A 14,262-nucleotide genomic window follows, 5' to 3' on the forward strand; every position below is an offset into this window, starting at 1 on the left:
TATATATCATGTATATATCTATCTACTTAGCACTTTTAATTCTTATTCTTATTTTTTATTTTATTTTTTTTCTCATGTCTATTTAAGCGTTATTTATGACAGTATGTTTGCACTAAGCACCGCAGCAATTTCCTAATGTTGTAAACCTGCTCAACATTTGGCAATAAAACCCTTTCTGATTCTGATTTTACCCCGGCATCTCCACCAGAATGTTACGAGATCTTCCACTCTTACTTGGTGAAAGAAGGTAACTTCGTAAGTTCTCTCCACTGTCTCACAGTAGCAAACAACCTGCGCATTCAGAAGATCCCCTTCCCACTGTAATTCAATTCTCATAGACCCAAAAATAAGCATATTATTTCCCTAGTCAAAAGTGAAAGCGTTCCTCACACAGTAATTCTTAATCCAACCTTAAAGTGAAACCAAAACCCTTCGTGTTTTGAAACTAAAAAGAGGAAGTAACAGCGCCCAATTTTAACTGCGCATGTTGTTACTGAACAACACACAGACACAGACCCAGGGCAATTCTTCCTGGATCATTTATCAACATCCAAACCAACACGGTCCGCATTGATTATTCTTCTGGACCTCAGCGGATCCACCAAAATTCATGTAAGTATATCAATCATTCACCGATTTATTTTTTTCCTCAGACCGCGCCGGATCTGTTAATATCAACAAAGCTGCACACTCAGAATTGTACAGCTGATTCTTCCCATGAGACCGCGCCGGATCTGTTACTTCAGCACAATAAACACTGATTTTCCTTCAAAATCAGTTTACCAAGAGCCACAAAACCATTTCTGACTCGATTTTCTGAACTTCTGTGTCACTTAAACATCCTGACAGCACCAAGTGTTTTCTGTCGGACTTCCTCGTCCGAAATTACTCTTTTTACTCACAAATAAGTGTCTCTCAAAATGATCCTCTGATCATAACCTATTTTAAAACCAAGGTCCCAAGTCTTGGTAGATGGTCAATCTCCAGTACGGCCACGCCGGACCACTTACTGGACGTCTCCAGTAGGGAGGGGGTCTGCACCCCTGAACTTGACACTTATTAAACCATAAACTGACCAATAACGCTTATATTCTCTTATTCTTTAATCACACATTGGTCTCTTTTCTCTCTTATTTCCTTAAAACAACATCTCGAGTTACTTTTAGCTCAGTACTGTTTCTTACAAGTCGACCTTGAATGCAACACTACTTAATACTTTCACCTTTACTCAGGCAAAACTCAAAACAGAGATCAACGAGTAACTTCTTGACTACATTTTTAGAATTATAATCCAATACAGCACAATTTCAGTTTAAGAGGCTTGTGCTCACCTTTTTATGTGAGCCCACAGTAGTCAAGAAATCACCCGAGACGTCTGCCCGTCTGACCACTAATCCGGCTCGACCACCGCAGAAAGCAACACCTCTATCGCTCTACAAAATGCCCGCATCCTCCACCAAGCTGTCGCGAAATCGATCAATGTAGAGCAGTGTCACAAACCACGGAGGCCCCAGAAAAGTGCAATCAAACGGTGAGTTTATTAACAGCCAGGAGAAAACATCAACATATGTCTTCTGACCAAAATACATGTTGTGGATACTTATAAAGCAGTGGGGTACACGCCCCCCCATGGCGTCAATGACAGATTAAAATAGGTTCCAGACATTAGTCACAGTTAATCGTACATCTTGTACATCTTTAATAGCTATAAACAGACATAGAACTTCTCTTTTCTATAACACCTTCCATACAAGGTAATAAACTTCAAGCCCTCAGGGTCTCTGGGGCTAATTATTGACTCTGGTCATCTGTTGCCAAGTAGAGTAAAATATAGTGAGACTCCAAATGAGTTAAGGCCTCAGGCCTGTTTTTTTGAAGGATGAAGGACATCTTCAATCAACAACTTTAATGCAATATCAATACTGTAAGAAATATTATTAAATGGAATAATGCTGTAAAGAATGTTATTAATGCAGTTATAATGATGCAGATTATATGGCAGCAATAAAAGAATTTCTGTATCTCCACACTAGTAATGGAGTGGAACTTCTAATACTATCAGATCCCCACTGTAGGCTACATGGTTTCAATATCTGCAGCTTTGTTTTTACAGGTTTGCTTTTAGTTGGAGTAAAACATCATCTTACAAGTTGATGTTTTCTGGGTTTTTTTAAGATACAGCCTTTTTTTGTAGAAACAGATGTATGCAATAGATTAAGTTGTTGCTCCTCATTCACTTACTGTCTCACAAGCACTCTGGGCTGAATAGCAGCCTGTTTCTGGAGTAATTTCCTCAGTGTTATTCACAGGAAGTGCAATAGCTCTTCCCAGGCAGTTGAGTATTTATTTACTTTTTTTGCAACATAATTGGTAATCACTAATGAGTGTCTCGTCCTGTGGACTGCAGCTGGTTCTTCTGGTGAACTTCGTTCTCTGAGCAGAAGGCGAGGGCTTTGCCTGCTAGTAAAACGAGCCAGAGTGCACTCCAGTTGCTGTAAGCACACACTGTGTCACGTCTCTGTGTGGGAAACGCTGCAGAGACGCAGCTCTTATCACCAGCAATGTCCTTTCACACAGAAATGAGGTCAGTTTGACACAGATTCAGATTTGCTCGCTATGCAGGTGCAGGCCTGCGGTGGAGTGGCCAGCGCAGGACTTCTGGGGAGCATAATAAAAATATAGAAACCTGAGAAATGCTGTTTTGCTGTAAGAGCACGCCACTGTTTGTGCCAGGTGCTCAGGGAGTAAGTATGCACCCAGAGGACAGGCCATTGTGGGTCTGGGTGATAAAAGGTCAAAATTTCTTTATTGTATATGTTCACACAGGATTCGCAGCAAAAACTTATTTTCACTGCCTGTTTATGCTGGCCTTCTGTGGCATATTTGATAAAAAATATGATAAATGTGCTGTTTTTTCTTTCTTTTTTCTTTTCAGATTTAGCAACAGGAGAAAAAATCTAAAAATACCAGCTTCTCTGGAAACTTTCTGGACTTGTCTAAGAAGATGACTTCGAACAGGCTATCAGCCAAATATGAGCCAGGTAAAGTTGTAAAACATGAGGGGCTCCTGATTTTCATCTCCCAGCGTAGTCATTGCATCATCACTTTTTCATAAAGTTATTGAAGCTCCTGTCTGTGGTACCCGGCAGTCTTCAGATGTCCATTAGCCCATCGCTATTGTACCATTGCAGACGTCAGTATTATACTACTGTGTATTTATACCTAGCCCAGCAGATGATTTCTCTTGATGATACTTTAAAGATGTAACAGGTTTTCAGGTCACCTTATACAAACATGAAAAGCATAGCTTTAAAAGTAAGACATGAAGATTTTATTTTATTTGAAGAATAGTTCAAAGGCCAAAATAATGTCATTTTTAACATCCTTGTGTATCATTCCCTCTATGCCTATGTTGTCATCATACTTATAAGAATCATAGTTATAAGGCTTTATATTAATTTTTGACTGATAAATCATTCGAGTTGATCTTGATGACCTTGGTGGATTATAATAGATTGCAGGAGTGCTGAGTTGGGTCATGTTAACAAAGTTTTACATTACATTGAAAACTTGCTGCTGTCATGTTTAGAGACAGAATGGCACGCACACATGGAAACACTACTGAAACGTACCCTTGTGACTATGACTGCATAACACCGACCTTGTTTTGTCTTAGTGTAGTTAGTTTAGAGACATCTTGACATTGCACAGGAAAAAAAAAATAGTATTGCAGGTTTTGTAAAGTAAATACTACTGATGTTCTTTGTTTTGGGGGTTTTTTTTTTGTTTGTTTGTTTTTTTCCTTAAAGGTAGGTGGAGAAAAGTCTGTTCTCAGCTAATAAAACACAGCACACTGAGTATCTGTTGGACTGAATCCTTGTCAAGTGTGCCTGCATAGCTAGAAAGCCCTGCAAACACACTTGGGCCTGTTTGAAAATAGCTTATATAGCTTTGTTGGTTTCTTTTTTCCACTGTATGGAGAACGTTTCATCCTATGGTAAGAAAACAGGGGGAAAAACTTAATTTGATGTTTTGGTTTTTGTGAATGAAGTTGATTCTTGTTTACGAATCTTGACATTTTTGCCTTTTCCTGCTCCGTGTCTCCTCCAGCACCTGAAACTACAAATGGATCAGTCATGCATGGTTTGTCTCTTGAGAGGAATCCCATTGAAATATTAGAGACTGGAAGGAGCATCAGTGACATCATTGATGGCAAGATTAGACAGCTGTATTCGGTGGTGAGCATCAGAGGCATTGTATCATTCAAATTCCTTAATTTTGTCCAAATGTTCTGTGATGGCTCTCAAAATATTGTATGATTATGAAGAGGTCTCCAAAAAAATGCATCTTCTAGGGCAGCGAGGAGCCTTTCTATGTCGTAAATCTTGACAATATATTAGAGAGGCACCTGCAGTGGATCAGTCTGTTGCCTCGGGTGAAACCCTTCTATGCAGTGAAGTGCAACAACACAACAGCAGTTTTGAAGATGTTAAGCGCTCTGGACACCGGATTCGACTGTGCCAGCAAGGTACTGATGGAATATCTTAAAATAATGAGGATTAGTTTGTGTTCTTGAGAGTCAGCTCTTGTATAAATACATCTTGGTCCCACACAGGCTGAGATCAAGCTGGCCCTGTCGCTTGGCGTGAAGCCCGATGACATCATTTACGCCCACACGACCAAACCGCTGTCCCACATCAGATACGCCTGCGCTCACAGAGTGAATCTGATGACTTTTGATAATGAGGAGGAACTCTTAAAAATCTCTCTTGTCCATCCCCAAGCCAAGTAAGTGAGCAACCGCTACTATGTTTCAGCATTTGGTGCAGCTTCCTTTGAGAGGATTGATTTGCAATAACACCTTTGAATAACTTTCCAGGCTGGTAATACGAATTGCAGTGGACGACTCCAAATCGATGGTAAGACTCAGTCCAAAGTTTGGAGCCAGACTGCCCACAGTTAGACAGTTGCTGGGCCGTGCCAGAGAGCTGAACTTAGAGGTGGTCGGCGTCAGCTTCCACGTGGGCAGCGGCTGCACCAAGAGCTCGGCCTTCAGGCAGGCCATCGAAGACGCTCGGCGCGTCTTTGACGTAGCGGTGAGCCATTGTGACACAAACGCAACAATAATTCCTGTATTGTTTATTTGCAGCTCCAGTATGCAAACTCTCGGTACCTCAGCAGAGCTGGCAATATCATCAAGGACTACTCTCACCCCAGCAATCAACTGTTTGAACTATTACCGTCAGGCCGACGGTACAGGTCACATAAAACCAGAACAAACAGATTCAGGGATAGCTTCTTTCCCAGAGCTATCACCGTAGTAAATAAGCACAAAAACAATTGAACCTGCTTAGCTATACCATACCGTCACTGCCATTATATTATGCTGCTATTCATACTGTCATTATATTAATGCTGCTATCCTGTATATATCGTACTTACTATTGTTTGAGTACTTGCGATTGTTTTATTGTACTTTTTATATTTTACATTTATATTTATTATTGAATCTTGCACCAAGGGAGTGGCACTCCAATTTCGTTGTACTCTGTACAATGACAATAAAGGCTATTCTATTCTATTCTGATCTCTTTCAGAGTTTTTTGGGGTTCCAGATGAGACTCTTGGATATTGGTGGAGGATTTTCTAAGATTGGGGACTTCCAAGAGAAGTTTGAAGAGGTAAAGTCTCTGCTTTAGCATTGTCTCCACCACATTATATAAGTCCTGTTTCTAATCACCAGCTCTGGCACATTAACTCCCCACAGGTTGAAACGATTTGTTTCTTAGAGTTGTGTATGAAAAGTCAAAAAATATGCAGTATACAATCAGTTCTCACTCACTTGCAAACAACCACAGCTTCAAACACAGTTTATGATGGATGGATGGTAAACAAGGATCTCTAGCCTGAGATGGCAGTTTGGGAAATGCCTCCTGAGGGTCAGTGAGCTCCCAGCCTGGTGCCAACCAGGGTGACAAAATGTGGGGAAGGAGTGTGGGGCAGTTGCACTTATAAACACACAGAAACCTCAAAGACGTTCACCTGATGGTCATCCTTTATTTATCCAGCTAAAAGTCTCACTGAAATAAAAATGTCTAGAAGAAGTTACAACAAATACAACACATAACAATATAACAAGCAAAGAAGCGATACGTGAACACAAACGTGACTCTGATGCTTTCACTATCAGTTGGTTTGCTTGTTTTTCTTGATGGTCCCACGTTCCCGTTGAGAGCATTCACTGTGTTCTGCTCGCTGCAGATGATATTTGGAATCAGTTTTTCTGCTTTTGTAGTTCAAAGCAGAGTGAAAGGAGAGCAGTGGCCACATGATGGTGCTGTTGGTACATTTGAGATTCCCAGGGTGTTCAGAGGAGCTGAAAATTATTCTGTCATATCATTTTTATTGATTATGAAGAAGAAATTTCATTTAAAAGGCTATAGGGAGGAAAAACCACTCTTACACCAGCCAACACACATGTTTGTGTGTTTAGTTTCTCCCCCACGGCGACAGCAGACTGGTATTCAGGGGAGCGTGCTGTCATTCAGCTCTGTCTTTGCTCTACTTGTCTGGATGTCCTGAACCCAGTATCTGCTGGAATGCAGTAACCTGTAGAAGCTCGTCTTCTCTTCTTCTGAATCAAAGTGAATTTTGTCTGTAGCACAAACAGTAACGGCATCACAGTCATTTGAAGACTGCATGTAAAATGGGCTCGCCAATGGTAAATAAAGAGTTGGAGTGTGTATGTGTGTTCTGAGATGAGCTTTTTGTCTGCACTCTCACGCAGACACCGGATCGTTCAAGCATAACTCAAGTTGTGGAGGAGCCTTTAAATATAAGATCTGCCTTATAGTGCAAGTTAACCACTGCAACACTATCCATCCATTTTCTCCCACTTATTCAGTGCAGGGTCGCAGTTGGGCTGGATTCTGTCCCAGCTGTCATGGGTAAAGACACACAGGTACAGGTTGCCTGGATATTGCAGGTTAACACACAGACAGAGACAGACAACCATTTATTAACCTAACTCGCACATCTCGTGGGAGGAACCCACGCTACCACAAAGCACCCCGCCTTTTTTTAAAGAGTAAGTATTGTGAGCAGAGGCATAAGGCCATGGAGTCAAGTTATTAACCGTGTGTGTGTGTTCCTAGTTCTCGGAAGTCATTAACGGATCGCTGGATGAATTCTTCCCACCTGTCAGTGGGTTGGAGGTGATTGCAGAGCCGGGCAGATACTACGTGGAATCGGCCTTCACGCTGGCAGTGAACGTCATCGCCAAAAGAGTCGTCGAGGACAGAGCCAATGAATGCACAGGTGTTGCAGTGATATGTAACTGTTCGACACACCTTAGTGTACAGGGTTGTAGTTTCTGAGCATCTCAGCTGCTGTTATGCTAACCATCATTCCTCATTTGTGTTCTCCAGATGGAGCAGAAAGCTGCCCCGAGAGAGTGATGATGTACTACATTAACGACGGTGTGTACGGCTCCATGAGTTGCATCACCTTTGACCCCGCTCACAGCAAACTTGAACCATACCCTCACAGGGTAAATATCAACAGCATCCCTATAAAAGAATTTCACTGTTTTATTTTATTTTTTTCCTCTTCACATCTGGTGAAAAGTGCTAAACATCCATGCTTTCAACAGCAGCAGTTTCTGCATGTTTAGGCCAGTGACATCATGTGCTAAGGTTAGAATCAAGGACTGTGGTAACGCCTGCTGGAACATTAAACATGCATTTGACAAAATTGAGCATAGTGTTAGTTCAGACAGGTTGTGGGGTTTTTTTTTTGTTTTTTGTTTTTTTTTAAATATATCTCAGTTGATAACCTCTCTGCAGGCTGTTAAGAAGAGCGAACCGAGATACTGCTCCGTCATCTGGGGTCCAACCTGCGACAGCATCGACAAAATAACCGAAAACTACTGGATTCCTGAGCTGTACGTGGGCGACTGGCTTCTCGTCGACAACATGGGCGCTTACACTGTCAGCGTAACCACCGACTTCAACAGCTTTGAAAAGGCACACATTTATACTGTTGTGACAGCTGAGACTTGGCACAGCCTAAACCTGTCTCGTGCCTACGATACTGTCGAGGCGAGCACTTATACTTAACTTCACTGGCCTGTTGTGAATATCGTGTCTTTTGTCTGTTGCACTGTAGAATGTTTTCCTGCTTTTAAAATAGCCTCTGTGTTACGTCTGTTAACTTAGCAGAAGCAAGCCATCCACTGCAGAGCTTCTATGAATGTATTGTGAGGTTAACGATGTCCTTGTCTCATCAAATTTAAGTGGAGTGAAGACCAATCGGTTACCTAACCTTAATTACAGTTATGTGACGCCCTTTTTAAATACGAGACATACGCCAGTTTATTTTGGCCACTTAATGACTGTAACTAGTTAATATGATCTGCTGTCTGCCAAAGGAAGTGAAACTCAGAGCTAAAAGTGTTATGAAAAAACTGCATATAAAACTGTATACTGCTATAAGAAATTATTTAGTGTCAGCCTCTTACAGTCTACAAATGTTGCAAGACTAATTGTCATTCTTTATTTTAGCCTTTGAGTGTGTGCATCTCTTCCAAAAAAAAATGGTGGGAGGAGAAGAGGTGTTTTTTATAAAAACAACAAAAAAATACTTTTATTTGCTGGTGTAAATTCTTCTTCTTCTTCTTTTGTCTGCTTTTGTTTTTAACATGCAAGTAATATTGATATATTCCTGCTGTGTTTTGCCATATAGGTAGACCTTTACTGATTAGTTAAACCTTTACTCAAAAAGCATCTCTAGACCCAGCAGTCTTAGCTAATTATAGGCCAATCTCCAACCTTCCTTTCATATCAAAAATCCTTGAAAGAGTAGTTGTCAAACAGCTAACAGATCATCTGCAGAGGAATGGTTTATTTGAAGAGTTTCAGTCAGGTTTCAGAGCTCATCACAGCACAGAAACAGCTTTAGTGAAGGTTACAAATGATCTTCTTATGGCCTCTGACAGTGGACTCATCTCTGTGCTTGTCCTGCTAGACCTCAGTGCAGCGTTCGATACTGTCGACCATAATATCCTATTAGAGCGATTAGAACATGCTGTAGGTATTACAGGTACTGTGCTGCAGTGGTTTGTATCATATCTATCTAATAGACTCCAATTTGTGCATGTAAATGGAGAGTCCTCTTCACACACTGAGGTTAATTATGGAGTTCCACAGGGTTCAGTGCTAGGACCAATTCTGTTTACATTATACATGCTTCCCTTAGGCAGCATCATTAGAAGACATAGCATACATTTTCACTGCTATGCAGATGACACCCAGCTCTATCTGTCCATGAAGCCAGATAACACACACCAATTAGTTAAACTGCAGGAATGTCTTAAAGACATAAAGACCTGGATGGCCGCTAACTTTCTGCTTCTTAATTCAGATAAAACTGAGGTTATTGTACTCGGCCCTGAAAATCTTAGAAATATGGTATCTAACCAGATTCATACTCTGGATGGCATTACCTTGGCCTCCAGTAACGCTGTGAGGAACCTTGGAGTCTTTTTTGACCAAGACATGTCCTTCAACGCACATATTAAACAAATATGTAAGACTGCTTTCTTCCATTTGCGCAACATCTCTAAAATTAGAAATATCCTGTCTCAGAGTGACGCTGAAAAACTAGTTCATGCATTTATTACTTCCAGGCTGGACTACTGTAATTCATTATTATTAGGATGTCCAAAAAACTCACTGAAAAGCCTTCAGCTAATCCAAAATGCTGCAGCAAGAGTCCTGACAGGGACTAGAAGGAGAGAGCATATTTCTCCTGTTTTGGCTTCCCTTCATTGGCTTCCTGTTAAATCCAGAATTGAATTCAAAATCCTGCTCCTCACATACAAGGTCTTAAATAATCAGGCCCCATCTTATCTTAATGACCTTGTAGTACCATATCACCCTATTAGAGCACTTCACTCTCGCTCTGCAGGCCTACTTGTTGTTCCTAGAGTATTTAAAAGTAGAATGGGAGGCAGAGCCTTCAGTTTTCAGGCCCCTCTTCTGTGGAACCAGCTTCCAGTTTGGATTCGGGAGACAGAAACTATCTCTACTTTTAAGATTAGGCTTAAAACTTTCCTTTTTGCTAAAGCATATAGTTAGGGCTGGACCAGGTGACCCTGAATCCTCCCTTAGTTATGCTGCAATAGACATAGGCTGCCGGGGGATTCCCATGATGCATTGAGTTTTTCCTTTCCAGTCACCTTTCTCACTCACTATGTATTAATAGACCTCTCTGCATTGAATCATATCTGTTATTAACCTCTGTCTCTCTTCCACAGCATGTCTTTTATCCTGTCTTCCTTCTCTCACCCCAACCGGTCGCAGCAGATGGCCGCCCCTCCCTGAGCCTGGTTCTGCCGAAGGTTTCTTCCTGTTAAAAGGGAGTTTTTCCTTCCCACTGTCGCCAAAGTGCTTGCTCATAGGGGGTCATATGATTGTTGGGTTTTTCTCTGTATCTATGAAGCGCCTTGAGGCGACTTTTGTTGTGATTTGGCGCTATATAAATAAAATTGAATTGAATTGAATTGAATAGTAGAGTTGTAGAGAGCAGCTGAAATTACCACACCAGTCAAGCATTCTTTGGTAGAGTTTGTTGTTTCTCCAATGCCTCTACTTGATTCTGATGATAATTTGCAGTAAATTTTGCAGAAATTTTAAACCTTGAAACTCAGTGTGTTTTTTTTTTTCCTTCCAGAGGTGCCCCTTATTGTTTTGCTTCCAAGGTGCCAGACATGCTTCATATGTAATCAGTTCTTAGCTCTCTGGGCCGTTTGAAGGTTCTTTGAACACTGGCCTGTTTTTCACTCCTTTTCAGTCCAGTACTTGTACCTGACCATTTTCAGAGGAATCGTTTTGTTTGAGCCACTTAAAACTGACCAATATATCATTCAAGACAAACAAAACAGGAATCTAACTCAAGGAATGATCAAGTGTTATGTGCAGACACACAACAGTTGCACAGGGCTTGCTGGTTGTTCATCATACAAGGCTGAAAACGACAGGTGACAGCTTTTGTAACGGTGCCCCCCAGACTCTGGAACTCTCTCCCTTTGAGCTTGAGATCTGTGGACTCTGTGGTCTCTGATTCCCAAAGAGGTATTAGATGAAAATGTGGCACATCTCTGCATGTTGTGCAGCATGTACATCATTTGGATGTCTTAAAAACTCCCTCAAAAGCCTTCAGTTGATTGAAGATGCTGCAGCAAGCGTACTGATAGGGTCTAGCTAGAGACAGCATATTTTTCCCACACTGGTTTCTCTTTATTGGCTGTCCGTTAAATCCAAAATCACATTTAAGAACCTTTTCCGTACATATATAATCTTGAATGATCGGGCCCCATCTTACTGTATCACCCCATTACAGCACTTCACTCTCAGACTGCAGGCTTACTTGTGGTTCCTGAGGTATTTAAATGTAGAACAAAAGGAAGAGCCTTTAGCTTTCAGGCCCCCTTTCTATGGAAGCAGCTATGGGTTTGGATTCAGGAGACAGACACCCTCTCTACTTTCAAGCTCAGGTAGAGGCAACATCATGGGGGTTATTAGAGAAAGACAGGCTAAAACATGCTGTGGAAAACAGCCAGAGATCAGCTAATTAATAATTAAATGCAGAGAGATAAATACATAGTGAGTAAAAAAAAAAGGGGAGTGAAGAAGAAAACCATGGGAATCCTCCAGCAGCATGGGCCTATTGCAGTGTTAGGGGGATTCAGGATCACCTGATCCAGCCCTAACTATGCTTTGAAAGAAAAGTTTTAAGCTTAATCTTGAAAGTAGAGAGGGCAGTCTCCTTCCCACTGTCACCAAAGCCATTGCTCATAGTGAGACGTGATTGTTGGGGTCTTCTCTGTATTATTGTAGGTTCTTTACCTTTGCAAGTGATTTCCTATAGCTCAAGCGGTAGAGCGGGTCCTCTACTATTAGGAAGGCTGGTGTTTTGATCCCTGGTTGCTCCATTCTAGCCAGATATCCTTGGGGATAACCTCAAGTTGTTCTCTGATGGATGCGGTGCAGTGTGAATGTTAGAAAGATGTCTTTGTTCTTATTATGCCTTATAAGTGATCTATCCATGGTCTCCATGGAATTGCTAAATTGAAAATCAGTCACAGCAGGTCTTATGGTGTGATGACTCCAAATTTGAAATATTTGGTTCAAACAAGAACTGCATGTTAAATAATGAAGAAGAGGAGGCAAAGTTTTTTGGATTTATGTTTTAGGACACAGCTGTGGAGCATGCATCTAAATCTGCTTAGGTAATGTGGCACCAAGTACCGGTGTACACTGAAACAACAATTGTTGTTATCTCCGTTTATTTGTGACCTCAGTAAGCACCTTCCTGACGACTTGATGGTCTAAACTGCTAGTTTGAAAGTAGGGTATGTTTTACCATGTCATTGCTAGCCTATCAGAGCCAATGTCCCTTGGTTTCTCAGACAAGTTGACACTCTGAAAGACTACATGACCGGGAGTATTCACTGATGTCTTTGTGGCTCTACATTTTTATATTCAGTCAGTGGAAGCATCACACAGAGTAGCCGCTGTTCACTGACAGTTTTGTAAAATGCTAGCAATATTTCACTTAACAAGTAGCTCGAAAATTGTTTGGTTAGCTCTTCATGCATCTAAGCTCATTAGTTGTTGAGCAAAGGCAGTCTGCAGGAAATAACCTTGAGCAATATTTTGGAAAAGACTACTCAAGAGGAGAAAAAAGAGGTTGTTAATACATCACTGTAACGTCCTGTGAAGGTGCAAAAGATATCAGTGGCTTTCATGAGAAACACCCCGGGAAAGAAGGACTAATATTTCCTCTTTGCTGCATGTGCCAAGGAACACCTGATGAGTGGAAGCATGTAATTTGATCTGATGAGTCTATAGATGAGATCATTTTGTTCCACAAGACATTCAGGATTCATCGTTTAGATTCACCTGTCACTCAACGTGCCCAAATCGTGCAAACTTAAAGCCTTGATATAACAGGTGAACAGGTCAGCTAGGAAAAACAATAAACAAACAAACAAACAAACAAAAAACAACCACGTTACAGAGACAAAAAACTGATACAAGCAAACTAACAACACACTGGTCTATTTTCACATGCGGATTAACACGCATTTGTTACTCTACGAATCATATAACGTAACCGTGTTGCTCATTGACTTTCTCCAACAAAATAAATGTGCCTTTTGATTAGATTTATTTCTGCAAATTACCTTTTGGCCGCTAGATGTCGTCCTCGCGAGCGCTTCATGGCGACTACGCTGGTTTAACTGAACCCAGCCCAAGCAGTCTGTTGTTTGTAGCACGCGCGCGCACCCAAACACACACACACACACACTCCGCGTATTGGCCACGCCCCTCTTATGAATAATGCAGCACCTCCCGTCGACTGGAGGAGACTCGTGCCACCGGAGCTCTTCAGACGTCAGCTCGTGCTCACCGGTGGAAGGAGAATAATGAGCGTAATATAACCAGTCCATCTACTGATAAGAAGATATTAATCCGGTAATGAACGGGGAATTTGGGAAGTGTGGGAATCCGCCTCGCGCACAACAACGGGTCCGCTGGTTTGTACCGGGGTTTTACGGAGGAGGATACACCGAGGGCTGGATATTAACCCGACCGTGACCGACCTATTATCCACTGGTCAGACGGTTGTTATTCTCATCGCCGCTGAATTGAGGAAAAACAACACTTAAGGTCGGCCCACTGTCTTTCCTGTGTTTCTCTGTGTTTATACGTGTATGTGAGCGAAGGAAGGAGCTAAATATTATAGTAAGGTGGTACGTGTGTGTGTGTGTGTGTGTGTGTGTGTGTGTGTGTGTGTGTGTGGACGTACAGCCATAATATCGTGTGTCATAGATATATATATATATCTTTATATATCTATGTATATATAACGTATTACAGGCCCATTAATCTTAAAAGGTCCATGTTTAGTATTATTGTTACCCCGTGTTTGTGTTTTTATTTAATAATCATTGTAATGTAGGTGCTTGTAAAAAATGTGGTCCTATATTAATGCTGAACTCAGCACGGCAGCTCTTAGTCACTGCAGAAATATTGTGTTGACAGCAAAAAACATCACTATAAAATTATGCTTGAAGACCACATGAGCACATTCTCATATTCTCTGAATCATATTAGAATCATTGCTGTTAATGTAAGGTATAGCTGACACACATTTGAACATCACGTGTAAAATACAAAGCAAAAATAACAGCGGGAG

General features: G+C 41.3%; 2 protein-coding genes across 2 annotated transcripts in view; both read left to right on the top strand.

Moving 5' to 3' along the window:
• Positions 1–470: 470 nt before the first annotated feature.
• On the top strand, positions 471–8,640 carry LOC146389219 (ornithine decarboxylase-like). The gene is made up of 10 exons (XM_084926941.1): positions 471–612; positions 2,936–3,041; positions 4,111–4,238; positions 4,355–4,528; positions 4,616–4,788; positions 4,880–5,096; positions 5,598–5,681; positions 7,155–7,317; positions 7,428–7,549; positions 7,845–8,640. The coding sequence occupies exons 2-10, from the start codon at positions 3,005–3,007 to the stop codon at positions 8,115–8,117; spliced, it is 1,371 nt and encodes a 456-aa protein (XP_084783067.1). The 5' UTR covers positions 471–612; positions 2,936–3,004; the 3' UTR covers positions 8,118–8,640.
• A 4,778-nt stretch (positions 8,641–13,418) lies between these two features.
• The window catches only part of LOC146389220 (protein TANC2-like), a 53,923-nt gene continuing 53,079 nt past the window's right edge, over positions 13,419–14,262 (top strand). Inside the window, exon 1 of the mRNA XM_084926945.1 lies at positions 13,419–13,733. The gene's annotated coding sequence lies outside the window, so the exon portion shown is untranslated. The remainder of the gene's footprint in view (positions 13,734–14,262) is intronic.

Source organism: Perissodus microlepis, chromosome 4 (assembly GCF_051167445.1).
Source record: "Perissodus microlepis isolate ML-2025 ecotype Zambia chromosome 4, ASM5116744v1, whole genome shotgun sequence".
Lineage (NCBI taxonomy): Eukaryota > Metazoa > Chordata > Actinopteri > Cichliformes > Cichlidae > Perissodus > Perissodus microlepis.

What these genes read in the sequence shown, in the direction of transcription:
- LOC146389219 (XM_084926941.1), top strand. Translation starts at nt 3,005, where the DNA reads ATGACTTCGAACAGGCTATCAGCCAAATATGAGCCAG. An exon ending in TCCAAGAGAAGTTTGAAGAG is followed by an intron (nt 5,682 to 7,154) that starts GTAAAGTCTCTG and finishes GTGTGTTCCTAG; the next exon opens with TTCTCGGAAGTCATTAACGG. An exon ending in CAGAGCCAATGAATGCACAG is followed by an intron (nt 7,318 to 7,427) that starts GTGTTGCAGTGA and finishes TGTGTTCTCCAG; the next exon opens with ATGGAGCAGAAAGCTGCCCC.